Genomic DNA, 19,340 nt, shown 5'->3' with positions numbered 1-19,340 from the left:
CTCTGTTGATTGAGTCTACAATTTAACCACCACTTGCATCTAAATCTGTAATACATAACCCCCTTCTGTTACAGTGGATAAGTTCCTGCATCCTACTATAGGCCATTCTGACACTTGTGCTCTAGATCCTTCTGTTATTAACAGTTATCACACATATCAGCTGTAGCTGTCTAATATCAATTATCACACACACCAGCTATATTTTTAATGGCATTTAAGTAGGTTCAAGTCTCAGTTTAAAAACAAAACAAAACCCTAAACCTCCATCTTCCAGTTACTTTTGTCTCTTTTTTTTCATTCATAATCTCTCATCCTGAGTTGTATATAGCCCTGTTTCCATGTCCTCACCTGCCATTTTCTCTTCAGCCCAATCCAACCTAGATTTGGTTCCTACTACTCCACTAAACTCTCCTAGCTACGGCCACTAATATTTTCCTTATTGCTTAAGCAAAATTGCATTCTTCAGTTTTGATCTTACCTGATCAAGTGCTAAAAACTGACTACATTTTCTTTCCTTGGTTTTCTAATACCACATTTGTTTGTTTGATTTGTTTGCCTCCTATGTGGCCACATGTCTTCGGTAGTTCAGCAAATATAGAACACCCATGTTTGTCAAGCACTGTATGTTAAGTGTACAGCAGTGAATAAGACACAGGGTTCTTTCCCTGAAATATATTTTAATGGGAGGATTAAGTAATTTTATACAGTCTTCAAAAATAGTAGAAATAGTAGAATTTGATAGTACTTATAAGTTTCTTGACATCAGTGAAATCATTCTAAATGTGGCATAACTTATAGCATTGTAAGGATATTTACTTTTCATTTCATGTATAAGAAATAACTTTAAAGAAATGAAGTGAACAAGATAACCACCATCTGGATTTTCCCATAGGTTTGTGGTAAATATTAGTGTAAGAAAATGCAAAAAATATTCAAGGTCCTGGAAAGAATCTCTCCATGTTACATGTTATAAATGGAATGTTTAAAAACAGTGGCTTAAAGCAAAGAAAATCTATTTCTTTAAGTAAAAATAATTATTTTAATCAGTATGAAATAAAATTTCTAAAACTTATTCATAATAACATTCTGAACATATTTATCAAATGCTTTAAGTCTTATAAAGAATGGGGTCATTTCTTTTAAGAGTAGTTAGTCATTCATAGACAAGCAGGCAAAATGATGACAATTCTATCAACATTTGTCAAGAGTATAGTGTTTATGTTCTACAAATAAAACATTTTTATGTTAAATATCCAAATATTTTCTGATGTTAATAAAAAATACATCTTCATAACTGAACTCCTTCTAATATGAAAGATAGCTCAGGACTTTTTATATTTAAAGGATGAGATTCAGGCCTTCTTGACAGATTACTATATTTTTGTCTAATTTTACCCATACAGTTATTATATCTTTTAGATAAACTAATTTTAGTTGTACCCCAATTGGTAATAAGATTTAAATCTTCTGGAAGTAAAGTATCTAATCTCTTCTTGTCTTCTCTCATTCTAGCACCAGAAGTCTTCTTTGGATTGTGGTTAATATGTTTACAGTCTTTTGCCATCTTCTGGCTTTGACAAGTGTGGTATTTTTCATTGATATGTGGGGTTTCCATTCCAGTAGGACACATATTATTCTTGTCAGCAATAGCAGGAAGAAATGTTTGAGATGACATTTTTCCAAAGGGTCCAGTTGGTAAATCTTGAAGATACCTGGGGAAATGTTGGCTAATTTTATATTCATAGATTAATTTTCTTAAGTTTGAATCATCTAACTTGTTAGAGAATAGATCATCTATTGCTATATCCTGATGGGTATCTGTTGGACTTTCAGGTGTATTAAACTTCTCAGAATTATGTTGGGTTATTCTAGGTAAAATTCTAAGTCTATTTCGTTTAATTACTAATCCAGTACCAGGAATAAAAAGTTCCAGTTCTTCCTGTTTTGACAGATGAGTGATGTTTGTATTTGAAACCGATGGATGCGTGTGTCCACTTACTGCTTTATCTTTCCAGATTAAAGGGTTATATATAACTTGTCCATCAATAGGGCATGAATTGCACTTGTAGAATAACCAACTGTCGATACATTTCCTATGAAACTTAAAAAAAAGGTGAGAGATAAAATTAGAGATATAATTATCTTGTTTATAATGTATAACTACCTAAGTTTTTCCTAGTTTCATTATTGTGTTACTATTAAAAACTATTTAGCAAGAATGGAAGATAATTATAATTTATAAAGTTTTATGGAACTATTTTAAAGAAGAAAATGAATGGGTTATGGGACTGATCTCCATTTTCAACATTAAAATGGAAAGGCTTCTATGGATAACATTTCTGTAATATTGTTAAATCCCACTACTTATTAGACCATTAATTTTACTGTTTCTTTATAATGAATGAAATTTACAAAATGTATTAAATAATTAAGCTAATAAATAATAAATAGGTCATAAACAACTAGAGTTGGAAATGGATCTAATGATGATAAGGTATAAAATATAAAATAACAAATCACATTCTTAGGAAGAAAACAAACTATCAGACATTTTAAGTAAAGGTGACTCTAAAGGTATAAATATTTATTTAAAGTAACTATTTCATAGAAAACTGGTTACCAACTATATATATGATAGAACAATGTTAGACTTTAATTTCAGTGAATTCATTTGAAATAATTGACTATGTCAACTTAAACATTTCTGTTTCATCCAAAGAATCACAAAAACACTTTATTCTATAAGATTTTTCTTTATATGGGTAATGAAAGTAGATAAAGTAGATAAAATAATCTAACTTGAAGAGTTATTTTATCTTATCTAAATACCATATAGCAGAAATGAGTCCTAATCAGTAGAAATCCATCCACAAGGGACAGAGCCGCCTTTATAGTCTCCACTGCAGCTCTTTCACACATACTGTTCAATATGAACATTTCTGCACATAATACAACTAACGAGTGAAAGGAGAGACTTAAATTGCCAATTCATATGTAAACACTGGCCTTATGAGGAAAGTCAGACCAAAATGATGCAACATCTACCTTATGAGTACATGGTAGCAATCTTGTATGTTGACCCGGATGAAATGCCTTCAGACAAAGTCGACATTGATAGCCTGGAGCAAGCAGCTTACTATTCTTTGTAATCAGTAAGAGAGGCAGTGACTTCACCACTTGTTTTGGTGTGTAAACTTGGCTGAATGAAAATTAGCAGAAAGACATGAATATTCATATGTGATTATAGATCAGGAAGTAATCAATGACACAGGTAAATAAACTCCATATAAATAATGTGAATGAATCCAATATTTTCATGAACTAAAGGTAAGAAATGTCATACATTATGAAGTCAAATAAATCTATATTTATATATTAATGCTGAACAAGATGGCCCCAATTTCAACATCAACTTCATAAATAACAAAACTTAGTCATTTCAAACAAAAACACTGACCTAAAATTTTTTGATTTGCATTTTTTAATGTCTATGAAATAAGAACAAAATTTTAATGAGAACCATATACTCAAATTATTTCAGTCTGGGCCAACACTTACTCTTTGTGTTTAGAAAAATACAGCCCAATTTATGATGCCATCTAGTAGGGAGTAAGGTGCATGGTAAGCCACATTAAATATTCCAGGTTACTGTGATAAATTGCTAGATGAGAATCTAAGAGGAAACTTACTTTCCCTTGGGGTATATGCTTACTACTTTAGTATTCTTAGACCATGTTTTGATTCTGAATGTACCAATTTTATTTTTTTTCCAGAAGTACCAACCAACAAAACTAAGATTAATGTAAATTAAATGTATTTTATGCTATTAATGACTGACAAAACAGATGAAACAAGTATTTAAAAACAAAACTTGGTTAAAGATTAGACATATTCCTATTATTTAAAAGTCATTCAGAACAAAGTTCAAGTACAGAAATACCTCAGAGATATTGTGGGCTTGGTTCCAGACCATCACCAGAAAGTAAGTCAAACGAATTTTTTGGTTTCCCAGTGTGAATAAAAGTTATATTTACATTATACTATAGTCTATTAAGTGTGCAATAACATTATGTCTGAAAAATTAATGTACATACTTAAACTAAAGATGATTTACTGTTAAAAAATGCGAATATCTGCAAAGAAGACATCCAGATGGCCAACAGACACATGAAAAAGTGCTCCATATCACTTGGCATCAGGGAAATACAAATCAAAACCACAATGAGATATCACCTCACACCAGTCAGAATGGCTAAAATCAACAAGTCAGGAAATGACAGATGCTGGCGAGGATGCGGAGAAAGGGGAACCCTCCTACACTGTTGGTGGGAATGCAAGCTGGTGCAGCCACTCTGGAAAACAGCATGGAGGTTCCTCAAAATGTTGAAAATAGAACTGCCCTATGACCCAGCAATTGCACTATTGGGTATTTACCCTAAAGATACAAATGTAGTGATCCAAAGGGACACATGCACCCGAATGTTTATAGCAGCAATGTCCACAATAGCCAAACTATGGAAAGAACCTAGATGTCCATCAACAGATGAATGGATCAAGAAGATGTGGTATATATACACAATGGAATACTATGCAGCCATCAAAAGAAATGAAATCTTGCCATTTGCAACAACATGGATGGAACTAGAGCGTATCATGCTTAGCGAAATAAGTCAAGCAGAGAAAGACAACTATCATATGATCTCCCTGATATGAGGAAGTGGTGATGCAACATGGAGGCTTAAGTGGGTAGAAGAATAAATGAAACAAGATGGGATTGGGAGGGAGACAAACCATAAGTGACTCTTAATCTCACAAAACAAACTGAGGGTTGCCGGGGGGAGGGGGTTGGGGAGAAGGGGGTGGGATTATCGACATTGGGGAGGGTATGTGATTTGGTGAGTGCTGTGAAGTGTGTAAACCTGGTGATTCACAGACCTGGGGATAAAAATATATGTATATAAAAAATATATGTTTATAAAAAATAAAAAAAAAAAAAAAAAAAAAAAGAAGAAGAAAAAAAAAAAAGTAACTGCAAGCTAAAACCAAAGATCATCTGCCTTGGGGTGGAGGATGGCTCCATGAGCCTGAGGATTCTTCACAGTCCTTAGGAGAGCACGGTGTTGAACCGCTGGGATTTCCTTATTCAACAAGCATTTTCTTGAGCATTTATGCTATGCCAGGCACTATGGACTGCTAGGGACATAGATGCCTTAGTTCTTGCCCCAGTCTGGGGACCTTACATTCTAGTGGGAGAGGCAGATGTCTGAGCATGGTTCTCAAACTCTGAAGTGCCTAGAAATCATTTGAGATAATTTGGAGTGGAGAAGGACTCTACCTGTGTGACTCAAAATTGAGAAACCATAAAAGAAAAGATTATGTATTCAGCTATATTTTTTAAAAAGTATTCTGGGGGCACTTGGGTGGCTCAGTTGGTTAACCATCTCATTCTTGATCTATGCTCAGGTCTTGATCTCAGGGTTGTGAGTTCAAGCCCCGCATTGGGCTCCACACTGGGCATGGAGCCTAGTTTAAAAAAAAAGAAAAGTGTTCTGCATATTCAGCTTGTCATACCTGAACAGAGTCAAATGACATACAGAAAGAAAGCTATATTGGAGCTAGGTAGGCAAGATGCTTACCTCCTCTTTCTCTTTCCCCAACTCTCTCCTTCTCTCCCTCTCTCTGCCTCTGTCTCTCTCTCCCTCTTTCTCATTCTGTTCTCTCTCCTCTCTGTATAAACTGAGACCAACAAAATGGTAGAAAATTGGGCAAAGAATATGAACATAGTTCAGGTAAATGAAATACAAATGAGCCTTAAGTATGTAAAAAGACATTTAATCCCACTTATAGAAATTAATAAAAGAAATAGAAATAAAAAAAAATGCGAATATTATTTGAGTTTTAAGTGAGTTATAATATTTTATTGATCTTGCCTCAATGTTAATGACTGAAGACTGATCAGGGTACTGGTTATTGAAGGTTTGGATGGCTGTGGCAATTTCTTGAAATAAGATAATAATGAAGTCTACCCCATCAAATAACACTTCTTTTCTGTAACATGTGATGCTGTTTGATTTCATTTTACTCACAGAAGATCTTCCTTCAAAATTTGTCAACAGTCTTTCTCTTAAAGATTTATTTACCTTTTCCAGAGAGAGAGAAAGTGAGTAGGGGGAAGAGCAGAAGGAGAGAAGAAGGAAGAGAGAGAGAATCTCAAGCAGACCATACTGAGCATGGAACCCAACACAGGGCTTGATCTCAGGACCCTGAGGTCATGACCTTAGCCAACATCAAGAGTTGAATGTTCCATCAACTGGAACTTTAAAAATCAGCAGGCTTGGTTTTGGGAGAGACAGAGGCGGAAAGAAACTGAGTCCCCACCCTAAAAGAGAGAGCAAAACCAACAGTACCATTAAGATCAGCATAGAAATGACAATTTCAAAAACTGGGATATACAGGAAGAAGATGTATTCACTAATATCAGAGTATGTGCTGGAGAGGCAGGGATCTCTGTGAGATTACTCCAAGAACCAAATAGCTGGTAGGCAGCATTTCCCTCCCCTACCTCCCAGCTAAACACATAGATGTGTGTTGGAACCCATACAGTATTAACACTCTCCATCTACACTGCTAACAGCAGCACCCTGTCCCTGTGTTCTCTGGGGATGCACCTCCTCCAACAAGCTCTTTGCCCTTGGCAAGAGTTTGTCCAAAGAGGGGCCTCAAGCCTGGCAGGGTACAAGCACCCCTGAGAGAGGATGACGTAACTCCAAAGTGATTCCTGCCCCAGTGAGAGGGGAAGATAACCATACACACCAATTTTACTAGGCCCCAGCAGTGGGCTGGGGCAAACCTGTGCCCAACAACAAAAGCCTCCCAGGAGGTAATACATGGAAAATACTTTGTAGTTTATTGTTATGCAATTATGGCAAAAGTTTGGTCTCACTCAACTCAAGCCCAAGAGAGCCCCAGACTAGCCCACTAATAACACAGGGACAAACCCTGCCCATAACAGACAAACCATTGCAGGTGACTGGACTGAAAACAAATTCAACTCAGCCACAACATAGGGCACACATAATCACATAGGAGATATCCCTGAAGTGCCACATTTTGGTGACCAGGGGACATTGCACTACAGGGAACCACATAACTTCTTTTTCATAAGGCTACTACTTTTAACATAGGAGACACAGTTGACTTTCGTAACACTTAGAAACAGACACATAGAGTTAGACAAAATGAGAAGATAAAGGAATATGCCCCAAGTGAAAGAACAGAAAACCATAGCAAGAGAACTAAATGAAATGGAGATAAGCAATATGCCTGATAATTTAAAGTAATAAATATACCACTGGACTTGAGAAAAGAGTGAACGACTTGAGTGAGAACTGCCAACAAAGAGATAGAAAGCACAAACAGAGATGAAGAATTCAATAGCTGAAATTAAAAACACATGAGAGAGAATAAATAGACTGGAGGAAGCAGAAGAATAGGTCAGTGACCCAGAGGACAGAGTAATAGAAAGCAATCAACCTTAACAGGAGAAAGAAGAGAGAGAAAAGAGGGCAGAAAATTTATTTGAAGAAATAAGAGCTGAAAACTTCCTGAATATGGGGAAGGAAACAGAAAACCAGATCCAGGAGGCACAGAGAATCCCCAACAAAATCAACTGAAAGAGGTCCACATCAAGACACATAGTAATTAAAATAGCAAAAAGTAGTGATATAGAGATAATTTCAAAAGCAGCAAGAGAAAAGAAAGAAGTTAATAAGTTAATGTAAGGGAATCCCCATAAGGCTATGAGCTGATTTTTCAACAGAAACTTTGCAGGCCAGAAGTGAGTGGCATAATATGTACAAAGGGTAAAAGGAAAAAAAAAAAAAAAAAAAAAAAACCTGCAGCCAAGAATACTCTTTCCAGCAAGGTATCATTCAGAATAGAAGGAGAGATAAAAAGTTTCCCAAATAAACAAGAGTTAAAGAATTTATCACCACTAAACTAGATCTATATGCAATGTTAAAGGGGACTCCTTGAATCGAAAGAAAAGGCCATAAGCAGGAGTAAGAAAAGAAGGAAGCAAAAAAGCAGTAAAATTAAGTATATCTGTAAATATCAGTCAAGAAATTCACAAAAAAGGATGTAAATTATGACACCATATCCCTAAAATATAGAAGGGAGAGAAGAAAAATTCAGTGCATTGAGAATGGGTTGAAACGGAAGTGACTCCAATTTAATATAGACTACTATATGCATAAGATATTATATTTAAACCTAATGGTAACCACAAATCAAAAATTAGTTATAGCTATGCAAATAATAAAGAGAATTGAATTCACGTATGTGACTAAAGAAAGCCAGCAAACCCTGAGAGAAGAGAGAAAGATTACAAAGGAACAGAGAAGAACTACAAAAACAAACATAAAACAAGTTGAAAAATGGCAATACATACCTTCAATAATTACTTTGGACACAATACTCCAATTGAAAGACATGGGGTAATTGAATGGATAATAAATCAAGAACTATATGCTGTATACAAGAGATTCATTTCAGACCTGAAGACACATGCAGACTGAAAATGAAGGGATGGAAAAACATTTATCATGCAAATGTAAGTGAAAATAAAGCCAGAGTAGCAACACTTTCATCATACAAAATCGATTTGAAAACAAAGACTGTGATAATAGACAAAGGACACTATATAATCATAATGGGAATAATCCAACAAGAATATATAACAATTACAAATATTTTTGCACCCAACATTTGGGAGCAACCAAATAGAGCAGCCAATAACAAACATAAAGTAAATAATTGGTAGTAATGCAGTATAATTAGGGGACTTTAACACCTCACTTACATCAATGGATAGATCATACAAACAGAAAATCAAAAAGGAAGCAGTAGCTTTGAATAACACATTGGGCCAGATAGGTCTAAAAGATATAATCAGAATATTTCATCCTAAAACAGCAGAATACACATTCTTTCCAAGTACATATGGAACATTCTCCAGAACAGATCACATAATAGGACCACAAAACGGGTCTTAGTAAATTAAAAAAGATTGAATTCTATCATGCATCTTTTCTGACCAGAACACTATGGAACCAGAAATCAACCACAGGAAAAAAATCTGGAAAAAAGCACAAATACATGGAGGTTGAATAACATGCTATTAAATAAGGAATGGCTTACCCAAGAAATCAAAGAGGAAATTAAAAAAAAATACATGGAGAAAAAGGAAAACAGAATGGTGGAAAATCTTTGAGATGCAGCAAAAGCTGTTCCAAGAGGGAAAGTTATAGCAATACAGACCTACCTCAAGAAACAAGAAACATCTCAAATAAACAACTTAACATTACATTTAAATAAGCTAGAAAAAGAAGACCAGAACCCAAACCTGTAGAAGGAAGTAAATAATAAATATCAGAACAGACATAAACAAAATAGAAGTTAAGGAAACAGCAAAACAGATCAATGAACCAGCAATTGGTTCTTTGAAAAGATCAACAAAATTAATAAACCTAGCCAGGCTCATTAAAAGAAAGAGGACTCTAAATCAGAAATGACAGAGGAGAAATAAAAACCAACACCACAGAAATACAAAAAATTAGAAGAGATTATTATGAATAGTTGTATGCCAACAAATTGGACAACCTAAGAAGTGGATAAATTAGTAGAAACGTAACATCCCATAACTAAATTAGGAAGAAATAGAAAATTTGAACAGACCAATCTCTAACAATGAAATTGAATAGTAATAAAAACAAAATAAAACAAACAAAAATGCCCCAAAAAACAAAGTCCAGGGCAGTGTGGTGTCACAGGTGAGTTTAACCAAACATTTAATGAAGAGGTAATATCTATTCTCCTCAAACTATTCCAAAAAATAGAAGAGGAAGGAAAGCTCCCAAATTCATTCTGCAAGTCCAAGATTACCATAATACCAAAACCAGGCAGTATCACTATAAAAAAAAAAAAAAAACACTACAGGCCAATATCCCTGATAAACATAGATGTAAAAATTCTCAACAAAATATTAGCAAACGACATGCAACAATACAGTACAAAGATTATTCACCATGCTCCGGTGGGATTTATTCTTGGGATGCAGGAATTGTTTTATATATGCAAATCAATCAACTCATACATCATATCAACAAAATGAAGGATTAAAATCATATGATCATTTCAATATACAGAAAAAGCATTTGATTGAGTACAACATCCATTTATAATAAAAATTCTCAAAGTTGGTTTAGAAGAAACATATCTCAACATAATAAAGGTCATATATGAAAAACTCACACCTAACATCAAACTGAATAGTGAAAAGCTGTGAGATTTTCCTCAGGACAAGACAAGGATGTTCACTCTTGGGATGCCTGAGTTGTTCAGATGGTTAAGCGTCTGCCTTCAGCTCAGATCATGATCGCTGGGTCCTGGGATTGAGTCATCTTGGGCTCCCTGTTCAGCAGGGAAGTCTGCTTCTGCCTCTCCATTTGCTTCTCCCCCTCTCATGCTCTCTTTCTCTCTCTCAAATGAATAATAATAAAAAAAGATGTTCACTCTCACCACTTTTATTCAACAAAGTAATAGCTATAGCAGTCAGAGAAGAAAAACAAATAAAAGACATCCAAATAGGTAAGGAAGTAGCAAAACTTCCACTATTTGTAGATGACAAGATATAATATATAGAAAACCCCATTTGCAGATGACAAGATATAATATATAGAAAACACCAAAAACTACTAGAACCTATAAAGGATTCAGTAAGTTCACCGGATACAAAATCATGTAGCAATCTCATGCGTTTCTATACACTAATAATGAAGCAACAGAAAGAAAATTTAAGAAAAATTCTATTTAAAAGTGCACCAAAAAGAAAAAAATACCTAGGAATAAACTTAATCAGGAGGTGAAAACTGTAAAACATTGAAGAAAGAAATTGAAGACGACACAACACATGGAAAGACATTCCATGTTCATGGAAGAACAAATATTGTTAAAATGTCCATACTACCTAAAGCAATCTACAGACTTAATGCATTTTTCTAGATTTTTATAGGGATATAAACAGAATTAGAACAATCCCAAAATTTGAATGGAACAAAAAAAGACACTGAATAGCCTAAGCAATTTTGAAAAAGAAGCTAAAGCTATCACAATTCCAGATTTCAAGTTGTATTTCAAAGATGTAGTAATCAAAACAGCATGGTATTGGCAGAAAAATAGACAATGGAACAGAACAGAAAATCTGGAAATAAACCCACAATTATATGGCCAAAGAATCTTCAAGAAGAAGGCAGGAACATGCACTGGGAAAAGGTCTGTTTGATAAATGGTGTCTCGTAACCACATGGACAGAATGAAACTGGACCAAACTCTTATACCATACACTAAAGTCAACTCGAAGTAGATTAAAGGCCTAAATGTGAGACCTGAAACCATAAAAATCCTAGAAGAGAGCACAGGCAGTAATTTCTCAGACATTGGCTATAACAGCATCTTTCTAGATATGTCTTCTCTCTCTCTCTCTCTTTTTCTAAAATACTTATTTTGGAGAGAAAGAGAGAGAGTATATGTGGGGTGGGGGACAGAAGGAACAGAAGGGGGACATTAGAGAGAATCTGCAGTGGACTCCATGCTGAGCAAGGAGCCTAATGTGGGGCTCAATTTCATGATCTTGAGATCATGATCTGAGCCAAAATCAAGAGTCCAATGCTTAACCAACTGACCAACCAGGTACCCCTATAGGTATGTTTCTTTGAGGCAAAAGAAACAAAATAAAAAATAAACTATTAGGATTACATCAAAATAAAAATCTTCTGCCCAGCAAATAAACAACCAACAAAACTAAAGACAACATACTGAATGGAAGAAGATATTTGCAAATGACATATCTGATTAATAGTTAGTATCCAAAATATGTAAAGAACTTATAAAACTCAACACAAATCAAAGAGTCTAACTAAAAAAAAAATGGGCAGGGGGCACTTGTGTGGCTCAGTTGCTTAAGCCTCCAGCTCTTGGCTTTCTGCTCAAGTGACGACCTCTGGGTTGTGAGATCCAGCCCTGCGTCAGGCTCCAGGCTCAGTGCAGAGCGTGCTTGGGATTCTCTCCCTCTCCTTCCATCCCTCCCCAACTCCCTATATAAATAAAATCTTAAAAAAATAATAAAATAGAAAAAATTAAAAATGGGCAGAAGAAGACATGAACAGACATTTCTTCAAAGAAGACTTACAGATGGCCAATGGATACATGAAAAGATGCTCACTCTCACTCATCAGGGAAATGCAAATCAAAATCTGAATGGGCTATCACCTCACACCTGTCCGAATGGCTAGAATGAACAATACAAGAAACAGCCAATGTTGCAAAGGATGTGGAGAAAAAGGAACCATCTTGTACTGTTTGTGGCAATGCAAACTGGTGCAGTCCCACTGTGGAAGACAGTACGGAGGTTCCTCAAAAAATTAAAAATAGAAATACCCTATGATCCTGTAATCACACTACTGGATACAGACCCAATGAATATGAAAACATTAACTTGAGAGAATATATGTGCCCCTGTTTACTGCAGCACTATTTATAGTAGCCAAAGTATGGAAACAACCCAAATGTCCACTGATAGATTCGTGGACAAAGAAAAAGCACACACACATGCATGTGCATGTACACACACACACACACACACACAGTGGACTATTACTCACCCATAAGAAAGAATGAAATATTCATCATTTGCAATATGGGACGTAGAGGTTATAATGTTAAGTGAAATAAGTCAGAGAAAAATAAATATCATTTCACTCATACGTGGAATTTAAGAAACAAACCAAGGAAAACCAAAGAACAAAGGAAAAAAGACAAACTAAAAAACTCTTCACTCTCGGGAACAAAATGGTAGCTCCTGGGCGGAAGTAGGTGCTGGGGATTAAGAGGACACGTACCATGATGAGCACCAAGTAATGTATCTAATTGCTGAATCACTTATTGTGTACCTGACACCAACATAACACTGTGTTTAACTCCTGGAATTAAAATTTTAAGAATTTATTTCTTAAATAATAAGATTTGAAAGTCAAAAGTATTCATGAATTCATGGGTTGCAGAATGGATGTTGTATTAGCAGGCATGAAAACAACATTGCAGGAGTAATGTGAAAGACCACAGATCACTGTAACAAACACACTAACAATCTGAAAAAGTCTGAAATATTGCAAGAATTACCAAAATATGATACAGAGACATGAAGTGAGCAAATGCTGTTGGAAAAATGGCACCGATATACTTGTTTGATGTGGGTTATCACAAAACTCCAGTTTGTAAAACATGCAGTATCTATAAAGTATAATTAAGACAAGTGCAACAAAAAAAGCCATGCCTATATTTCTCAGAAAAGTTTACATATCTTATGACTCTACAGGTACACGTCCATCATACTACAGCAATTGCTTTTACCAAGGTCATCTAATTGTCAACTAAAAAAAAAAAAAAGTGTATTTTCATTATTTAAGGTGATAACTTAAATACTTTATCTTGAAATTATCTCCTTTTATTTATTCCACTTTCTCTACCTAGCGTGCTTTTCTACCCTAATGTTCTTTTGCTTCTACCTATAATATACTCAAAACCTTTAGTTACACAATTTGTCACTCTAATGTGTGGTAACTAGACAGAGCCAGAGGAAATGGAGATGGAGACCGTTTACATAGGCTTATTCTACACCTGCGAGGTATTTTATGCTCTTCAAGACTGTGGTCTTCAAGTGTGTGGAGTGCCCACAGCACGTGACTAAACATGCATTGGGTTTGACAGAAATGTGTGTGTTTGTGTTAATGAGAACAAGCACAATTGTTATTTGGATAAATCACTAAAATTATTTTTTAAAAATTAATTTTATCTCATACTTTCAAATTGACCTCTTTTGTATAGTTTTATGATGTAGCTAATAGGTCAGTAATACCCAGCACATGTAATCCCCTTTAATGAAGAATATGACAGGAAACCTAGAGGTCTATCCACTGATAAACAGCCCAGTCCGAGTTAAGAAATCTCCTCCATTTGGGGAAAGTGGGGGTGAGGAAGAAAAGATGCTCTTCCTCCGGGGCTCAGTCACCTCAAAGCAGATATCAAGTCCCTCTGCTTTTTTTTTTTTACTTACTGTCAGTTTTAATTTTATGTTTATTTAAACAATCATTTATTTACTGAGGGAACTACTATATGCCTTGTAGCTAGTAGAATCTGGTGAGATTCATAATACTAGACAAAATTATTTGAATATTTGCTCTGTGTATTAACTCATTTAATATTATTTATTAATATTAATAAGTATTAATATTTGCTTTGTGTAGTAACTCAAAATTCTTAGGAGTCCGGTTTTATGATTATTAACATTTAAAGACGGAATGTATGTGGCAGAGGAAAGTGAAGTAACCAGCCCAGAAGTCACACAGCCAGCCTGGGGTTAGTGTACAAGGCCCGGACTCCGGCAGTCTGACTCTAGAACCTTCCTCTTTGCTTGTATAATCGGGTTAACATATGATTCATATTTCCTGAACAAAGGAATGAATAAAACTTACTCAAATTGAAAAATTATGTAAATGTCCCAAGTCATAAAAGAAATGTAAGTTTCGCTGAAAATCTCACCCTTGCTTTTCTTGAAAATGTGGCATCTTTTCTTCTTTCTCATTTCTAATGTCTGCATATTTTACAATTTCATCTGATCCTTTTTCTAGTGATTTCCACCTTTGATTTCTCTTCTGTAATAAGTAAAAATAAGTTACTTTGAAAATCATGGAAATTTTAATTTTGTGGATTAAAATTAGTTGTGTATCAACATAATGTAAATAACAAAGACTTATTTAAAAATACACCTTTTTTAACATTAAGAATTTACAAATTATTAGTGAGTCTAACATACTATTGCACAGCTACCATTTTTAAGGCAAATATTAATAATGATAATTGTGGATTTTTATCTTGTGTGATAGGTAGAATTAGCATTAGTATTAAGCAATAGGAGACACTTCTAAGTGCACAGTTCAAATGATTGTAATAACATTTTATTATTTTTGATGTAAGAAATTTTAAACTATACTTGGTTGTCAATAAGTTATATCAGTTTGAAACACCGAGTTTTTTTTAGAAGTTAATATTCAAACTCAGTGGCTGTAATTCCTGTATTTAAGATATTTATGCATACTATCGTCAGATGTTTGTTATTGTGTTAGTTTTATAAACTGTCGGCATGATAGCTGCTTCCCTTGTATGTTCCTATGAAAAAAAGTTCTCATAAAACTTTGTCTTAGGCTTTCATTTTTAAAAAATCAGCCCTGTTAAAAAGTATCATCTATTCTTATTATTCTTAGATTTATTTTAATCAGATTTAAGCAGTACAAATAGAAATACAGTATAAAACTCAAGGTGCAGCACCTCACGGAATGTAAATGCGTGAGGAGGGTGACAGCGGCTGGGAAAACATTCCTGGCATAAGTGGAACTCTGTACATTTGGTACACCTGAAAATACAAAAGAACAAGACATACAAGAAAATGAATCCAATTAGTTTGATGGTTTTGGTGAACAATTCCCGCCAAAATTCCCTGGGAACTAGGCAAATTGGATAAAAGCCCAAATTATCTCACCCATATTTGCTTCCCACTAATACTGTAACAAATTACAACAAATTTAGCAGCTTAATCATTGCAAGTTTATTATTTCATAATTTTGTAGGATAGAAGTCTGACATGGTTCTCAAGGGACTAAAATCCAGGGATCGGCAGGATCGCATTTGTTCCCGGAGGTTCCACAGGGATGTGCCTCCTTGCCTTTCCGTTTCCTAGAGTCTCTCTACCTTCCTGGGCTCAGCTTGTGGCCTCTTACTCCGTCTTCAATGCAGGCAACGCTCTGTCTCTCTGGGCCTTTCTTCCATAGTCGTATTTCCCTCTGACTAAGCCCCCGCCCTGTCCACTCCTAACCACCTTAGTGATGACACTGGGTCCAGACCATCAAGAATATTCTTATTTCAAGGGCAGGCATTCAGCACTCTTAATTACATCTGCAACTTGAATTTCTCTAGGACACGTAACTTAAGAGGTCTGTTCTGAGCATGAGGACACAGACACACCTGAGAGGCATTATTTTGTCTATATGCGTCCGTTTGATTTTTCCTACTACCTTAGCTTTCTTTTCTTTCTCTCTCTAAATTCCTACAGGATTTATAGCCTGTTAGGCATTCTATCATTTGATTATCCAGTGTTTTCAACTGTTTCATAAAGAACTGTACTTACAATACTTCTTGAAAACGGGAATCTATTCCCTCTCTTCCCACAACAGTGCAGAAAGCCCATGTTTGGAGCAATGCTTGTGCCACCAGAGCATCCTGAGAGCTGAAGCAGATCAAGGCCTGAAGGACTCAGGAAGAGATTTTTACGCCCCCAACCCCAGCCACCCGCTCAACTGCCTAAAGGAATTTAGACAGAGGACTGGTCCAGAAAGCAAGTTCTCACCGAGATAGCTACAAGAACATGGGCTGTGTCTGGTGAGACGGACGGAGCTCCGCAGGGCCTGCTTCCTCAGATCCCTTGGTGTCCCACTGTTTCTGGGTGGCCGGCGCACGTTTGCTCTTCTCGTCTTCCCGCGGGTTGCCCCCTTTCCCTCTGAAGCCCCAGACCCTTACTCCCTCTTCTTAGCTCAGACTTAAAAGCCTCAACCGCTTGTCTCTGAAACTTCCATGCCAATGTGAGGCTTCCACATGAACAGATTTAAAATTATTTTTCTGCTATTAATCTATCTCATGCCAGTTAAATTAATAGGCCAACTAAAAGAAGCTAGAAAGGTATAGATAAGCTTTTCCTCCCGTGCAAGACGGAGCGAGAAGAATCATCCACAAAGAAGAAAGCACAGTCGGAAAGCTCAGAATAATAAGGGAGCGCGATCAGTCATGAAATACAAACAAGAAAGATTCGAAATAGTGCACTAAAGCCACATACTAATCATCTGAAGAACGGGCCGTAATGAAGACTGAGAATTTTACCCTGTGGCCGCTTCCTGCCTCGTTGCAGTCCTACCTGTCACGTTAGCTCCTTACTGTTTGGATCCACGCCTCCTGAGAACAGCGGCTGCTAAAACCAAAGATCGAGTCCTTCCCCCTTCTGGAATTCTATTTAATCAATGTTCCTGACACTAGCTGAACATACACCAAGCCTCTACAAAAGTTCTCCCCTCTTCCTCAATTTAGAAGGCTCCTTTGGAGACTTCTTAGGCCAGTCATTTTCCAGTAAAGACTTTTAATAATGATCAGCTGATTTTGTTCTACGTGACACATAGAGGAAAGAGCACTTCAAAACAGAGAAGTTATCATTTTTTGATAGAAGTGACAAAAAAAGTTTTATGGTTTTATAAGAGGGTTCTGAAAATATATTAATTGGGCTCATCATAATGTATTTCTAGGAAGACTGAAAAAAATGATATATTTTCTTAACATAGTTAAGCTAAAACTTTAATTAAAACACAAATTTCCCAAGCATAACAGTTAATTGATGTTTTAGTGTGGCAATTGTGGGAAAGTTTGGGGATTACTTACAAAGTAATAAAAATTGTTTTCTCAATATTTATCTTATTGTTGTTGAGGTAGAGGATTAAAGAAAAAAACAACTTATACTCATCGCAATTTCAAGTTTGGGAAACTTGAGTAACTATTCTGTCAATCTAGTCAGTGCCCCTAGCTCAGTCCTAGCAGTGTTTGGTAATGACCTCACTGATGGTTCAAGGAAAGAGAAGCTGAGGGCTCTGAATTAGGAAACCCATTTAGGTCTATGTCCAGAGCTTCCGAGACAGGGTGCTACCTTAGACTCCCTAAAGCTGGAGAACAAAGCCAGGATCTCCGTCTAGGTGAAGAAAATAAAACAGTCAGAATTTTCGAGGTCCTGGGCTGGCATGAACCACCAGCCTGGAAAGCCGACATGAGCAGCCATCACTGAAGGCACACACACTTCTGCAGAAGAGGCGGTCTATCAGTGCCCTACTGCTCCAAGTTTCCGGAAGTGAAAGACAAAACTAGAATGCAGGTTTATAGTCCGACTAAGGACACTTACTTATAGCATCTCCCTTCCACCGGACACTGTTTGCAGCTATTACACGGAATTCCAAGGTGTTTGTCCCGCCGCTCTTTTTCCGCCGCAGTCACAAGTTTGCTCGAGTTTTTGAATTCTTCTAAAATAAGTTTTAATGGTGCAAACTCTTTCCTACACAGAGGACATTTCAACACAGAAGTGTCTGAAATCCTATCCTGATAATTAGCTAGGATCTTCATGCATTTTATATGAATGCTATTGCCACAGCCAAACCTGTTTGAAATAAAATCAAAGTTATATACATCAAAGTTATATACATAAATATAACTTTCTGCGCTACCACCTTTATTTCCTATAAAAACAGATTCTGAACTGATTTTCCAGATATAGCTTGATTATACACACCAACACTATCTTACCTACCTACTTAATCTATTCTTTAATTAATACATTAGAATTCCTAACAAATTTTTTCTCATTCCAATGAAATGGTGGTTTAAACAATTTTGCATCATTAAAATACTTTTCATTTTTTTTAAGATTTTATTTTTAACTGGTCTCTACACCCAGTGTGGGGCTTGAACCACGACCCCGAGATCAAGAGTTGCACGCGGCATTGACTGAGCCAGCAAGGGGCCCCAATGTCATTCATTTAGAAAGTGAGGAATAAATGTAATCTTAACAAAAGGAAAAATTGTAACAGTAAGTATTGTTTTTTAAATAAAAAGCATCATTGAGAACAGGGTTACCACCTCATTTTTCTAGAAATCACACAATATGTAGTTGTACCTGGCAAATATCTACTGAAAGAAATACTACTTTGGGAAATAGTTAATAATTTAAAAATATGAAATAGAAGCACCCATATGAAAAACTACATGGATGAAAATTTTGGCCAATAATCAGGAGTAAGAAAATGAAAAATGTAATAAGAAATGGTTGCCCATATATTCAAGTCCAGTTTTGCAAGGCCTCCAAGAATAATATGAATATGACACTTAATAAGTGTTTGTGTATAGGTGAACATTTCAGTTACTTAGGTTTAAAGATAGAATTTTGACACACTGAAAAGAATTTTTATAATATTAAAGTACTATCTTTATTCTCAGAAAATTCTTTGTAAATGATCTAAGCCATGTTATCTATTCATGTGTATAAAATAAAAATGTGAAAATTATCCTACTTTAATAACTTAAAGTGGAAAGAGGAATAAAACGGAGTTAAATCTTTATTTTCAGCCTTTATAATGTAGCCTAGA

General features: G+C 35.6%; 1 protein-coding gene across 1 annotated transcript in view; it reads right to left on the bottom strand.

The window, feature by feature from the left end:
* Nucleotides 1–671: 671 nt before the first annotated feature.
* Nucleotides 672–19,340, bottom strand: part of ZSWIM2 (zinc finger SWIM-type containing 2) — a 34,125-nt gene continuing 15,456 nt past the window's right edge. The window contains exons 5-9 of the mRNA XM_059168659.1: nt 18,104–18,355; nt 15,442–15,526; nt 14,656–14,768; nt 3,046–3,199; nt 672–2,101 (exon numbers count right to left, since the gene is read on the bottom strand). Coding sequence (XP_059024642.1) covers nt 1,289–2,101; nt 3,046–3,199; nt 14,656–14,768; nt 15,442–15,526; nt 18,104–18,355 — 1,417 coding nt within the window. The 3' untranslated portion in view covers nt 672–1,288. The remainder of the gene's footprint in view (nt 2,102–3,045; nt 3,200–14,655; nt 14,769–15,441; nt 15,527–18,103; nt 18,356–19,340) is intronic.

This window comes from Mustela lutreola, chromosome 3 (genome assembly GCF_030435805.1).
Source record: "Mustela lutreola isolate mMusLut2 chromosome 3, mMusLut2.pri, whole genome shotgun sequence".
In the NCBI taxonomy this organism is placed as follows: Eukaryota; Metazoa; Chordata; class Mammalia; order Carnivora; family Mustelidae; genus Mustela; species Mustela lutreola.
This window is presented reverse-complemented; position numbering and strand designations above follow the sequence as displayed.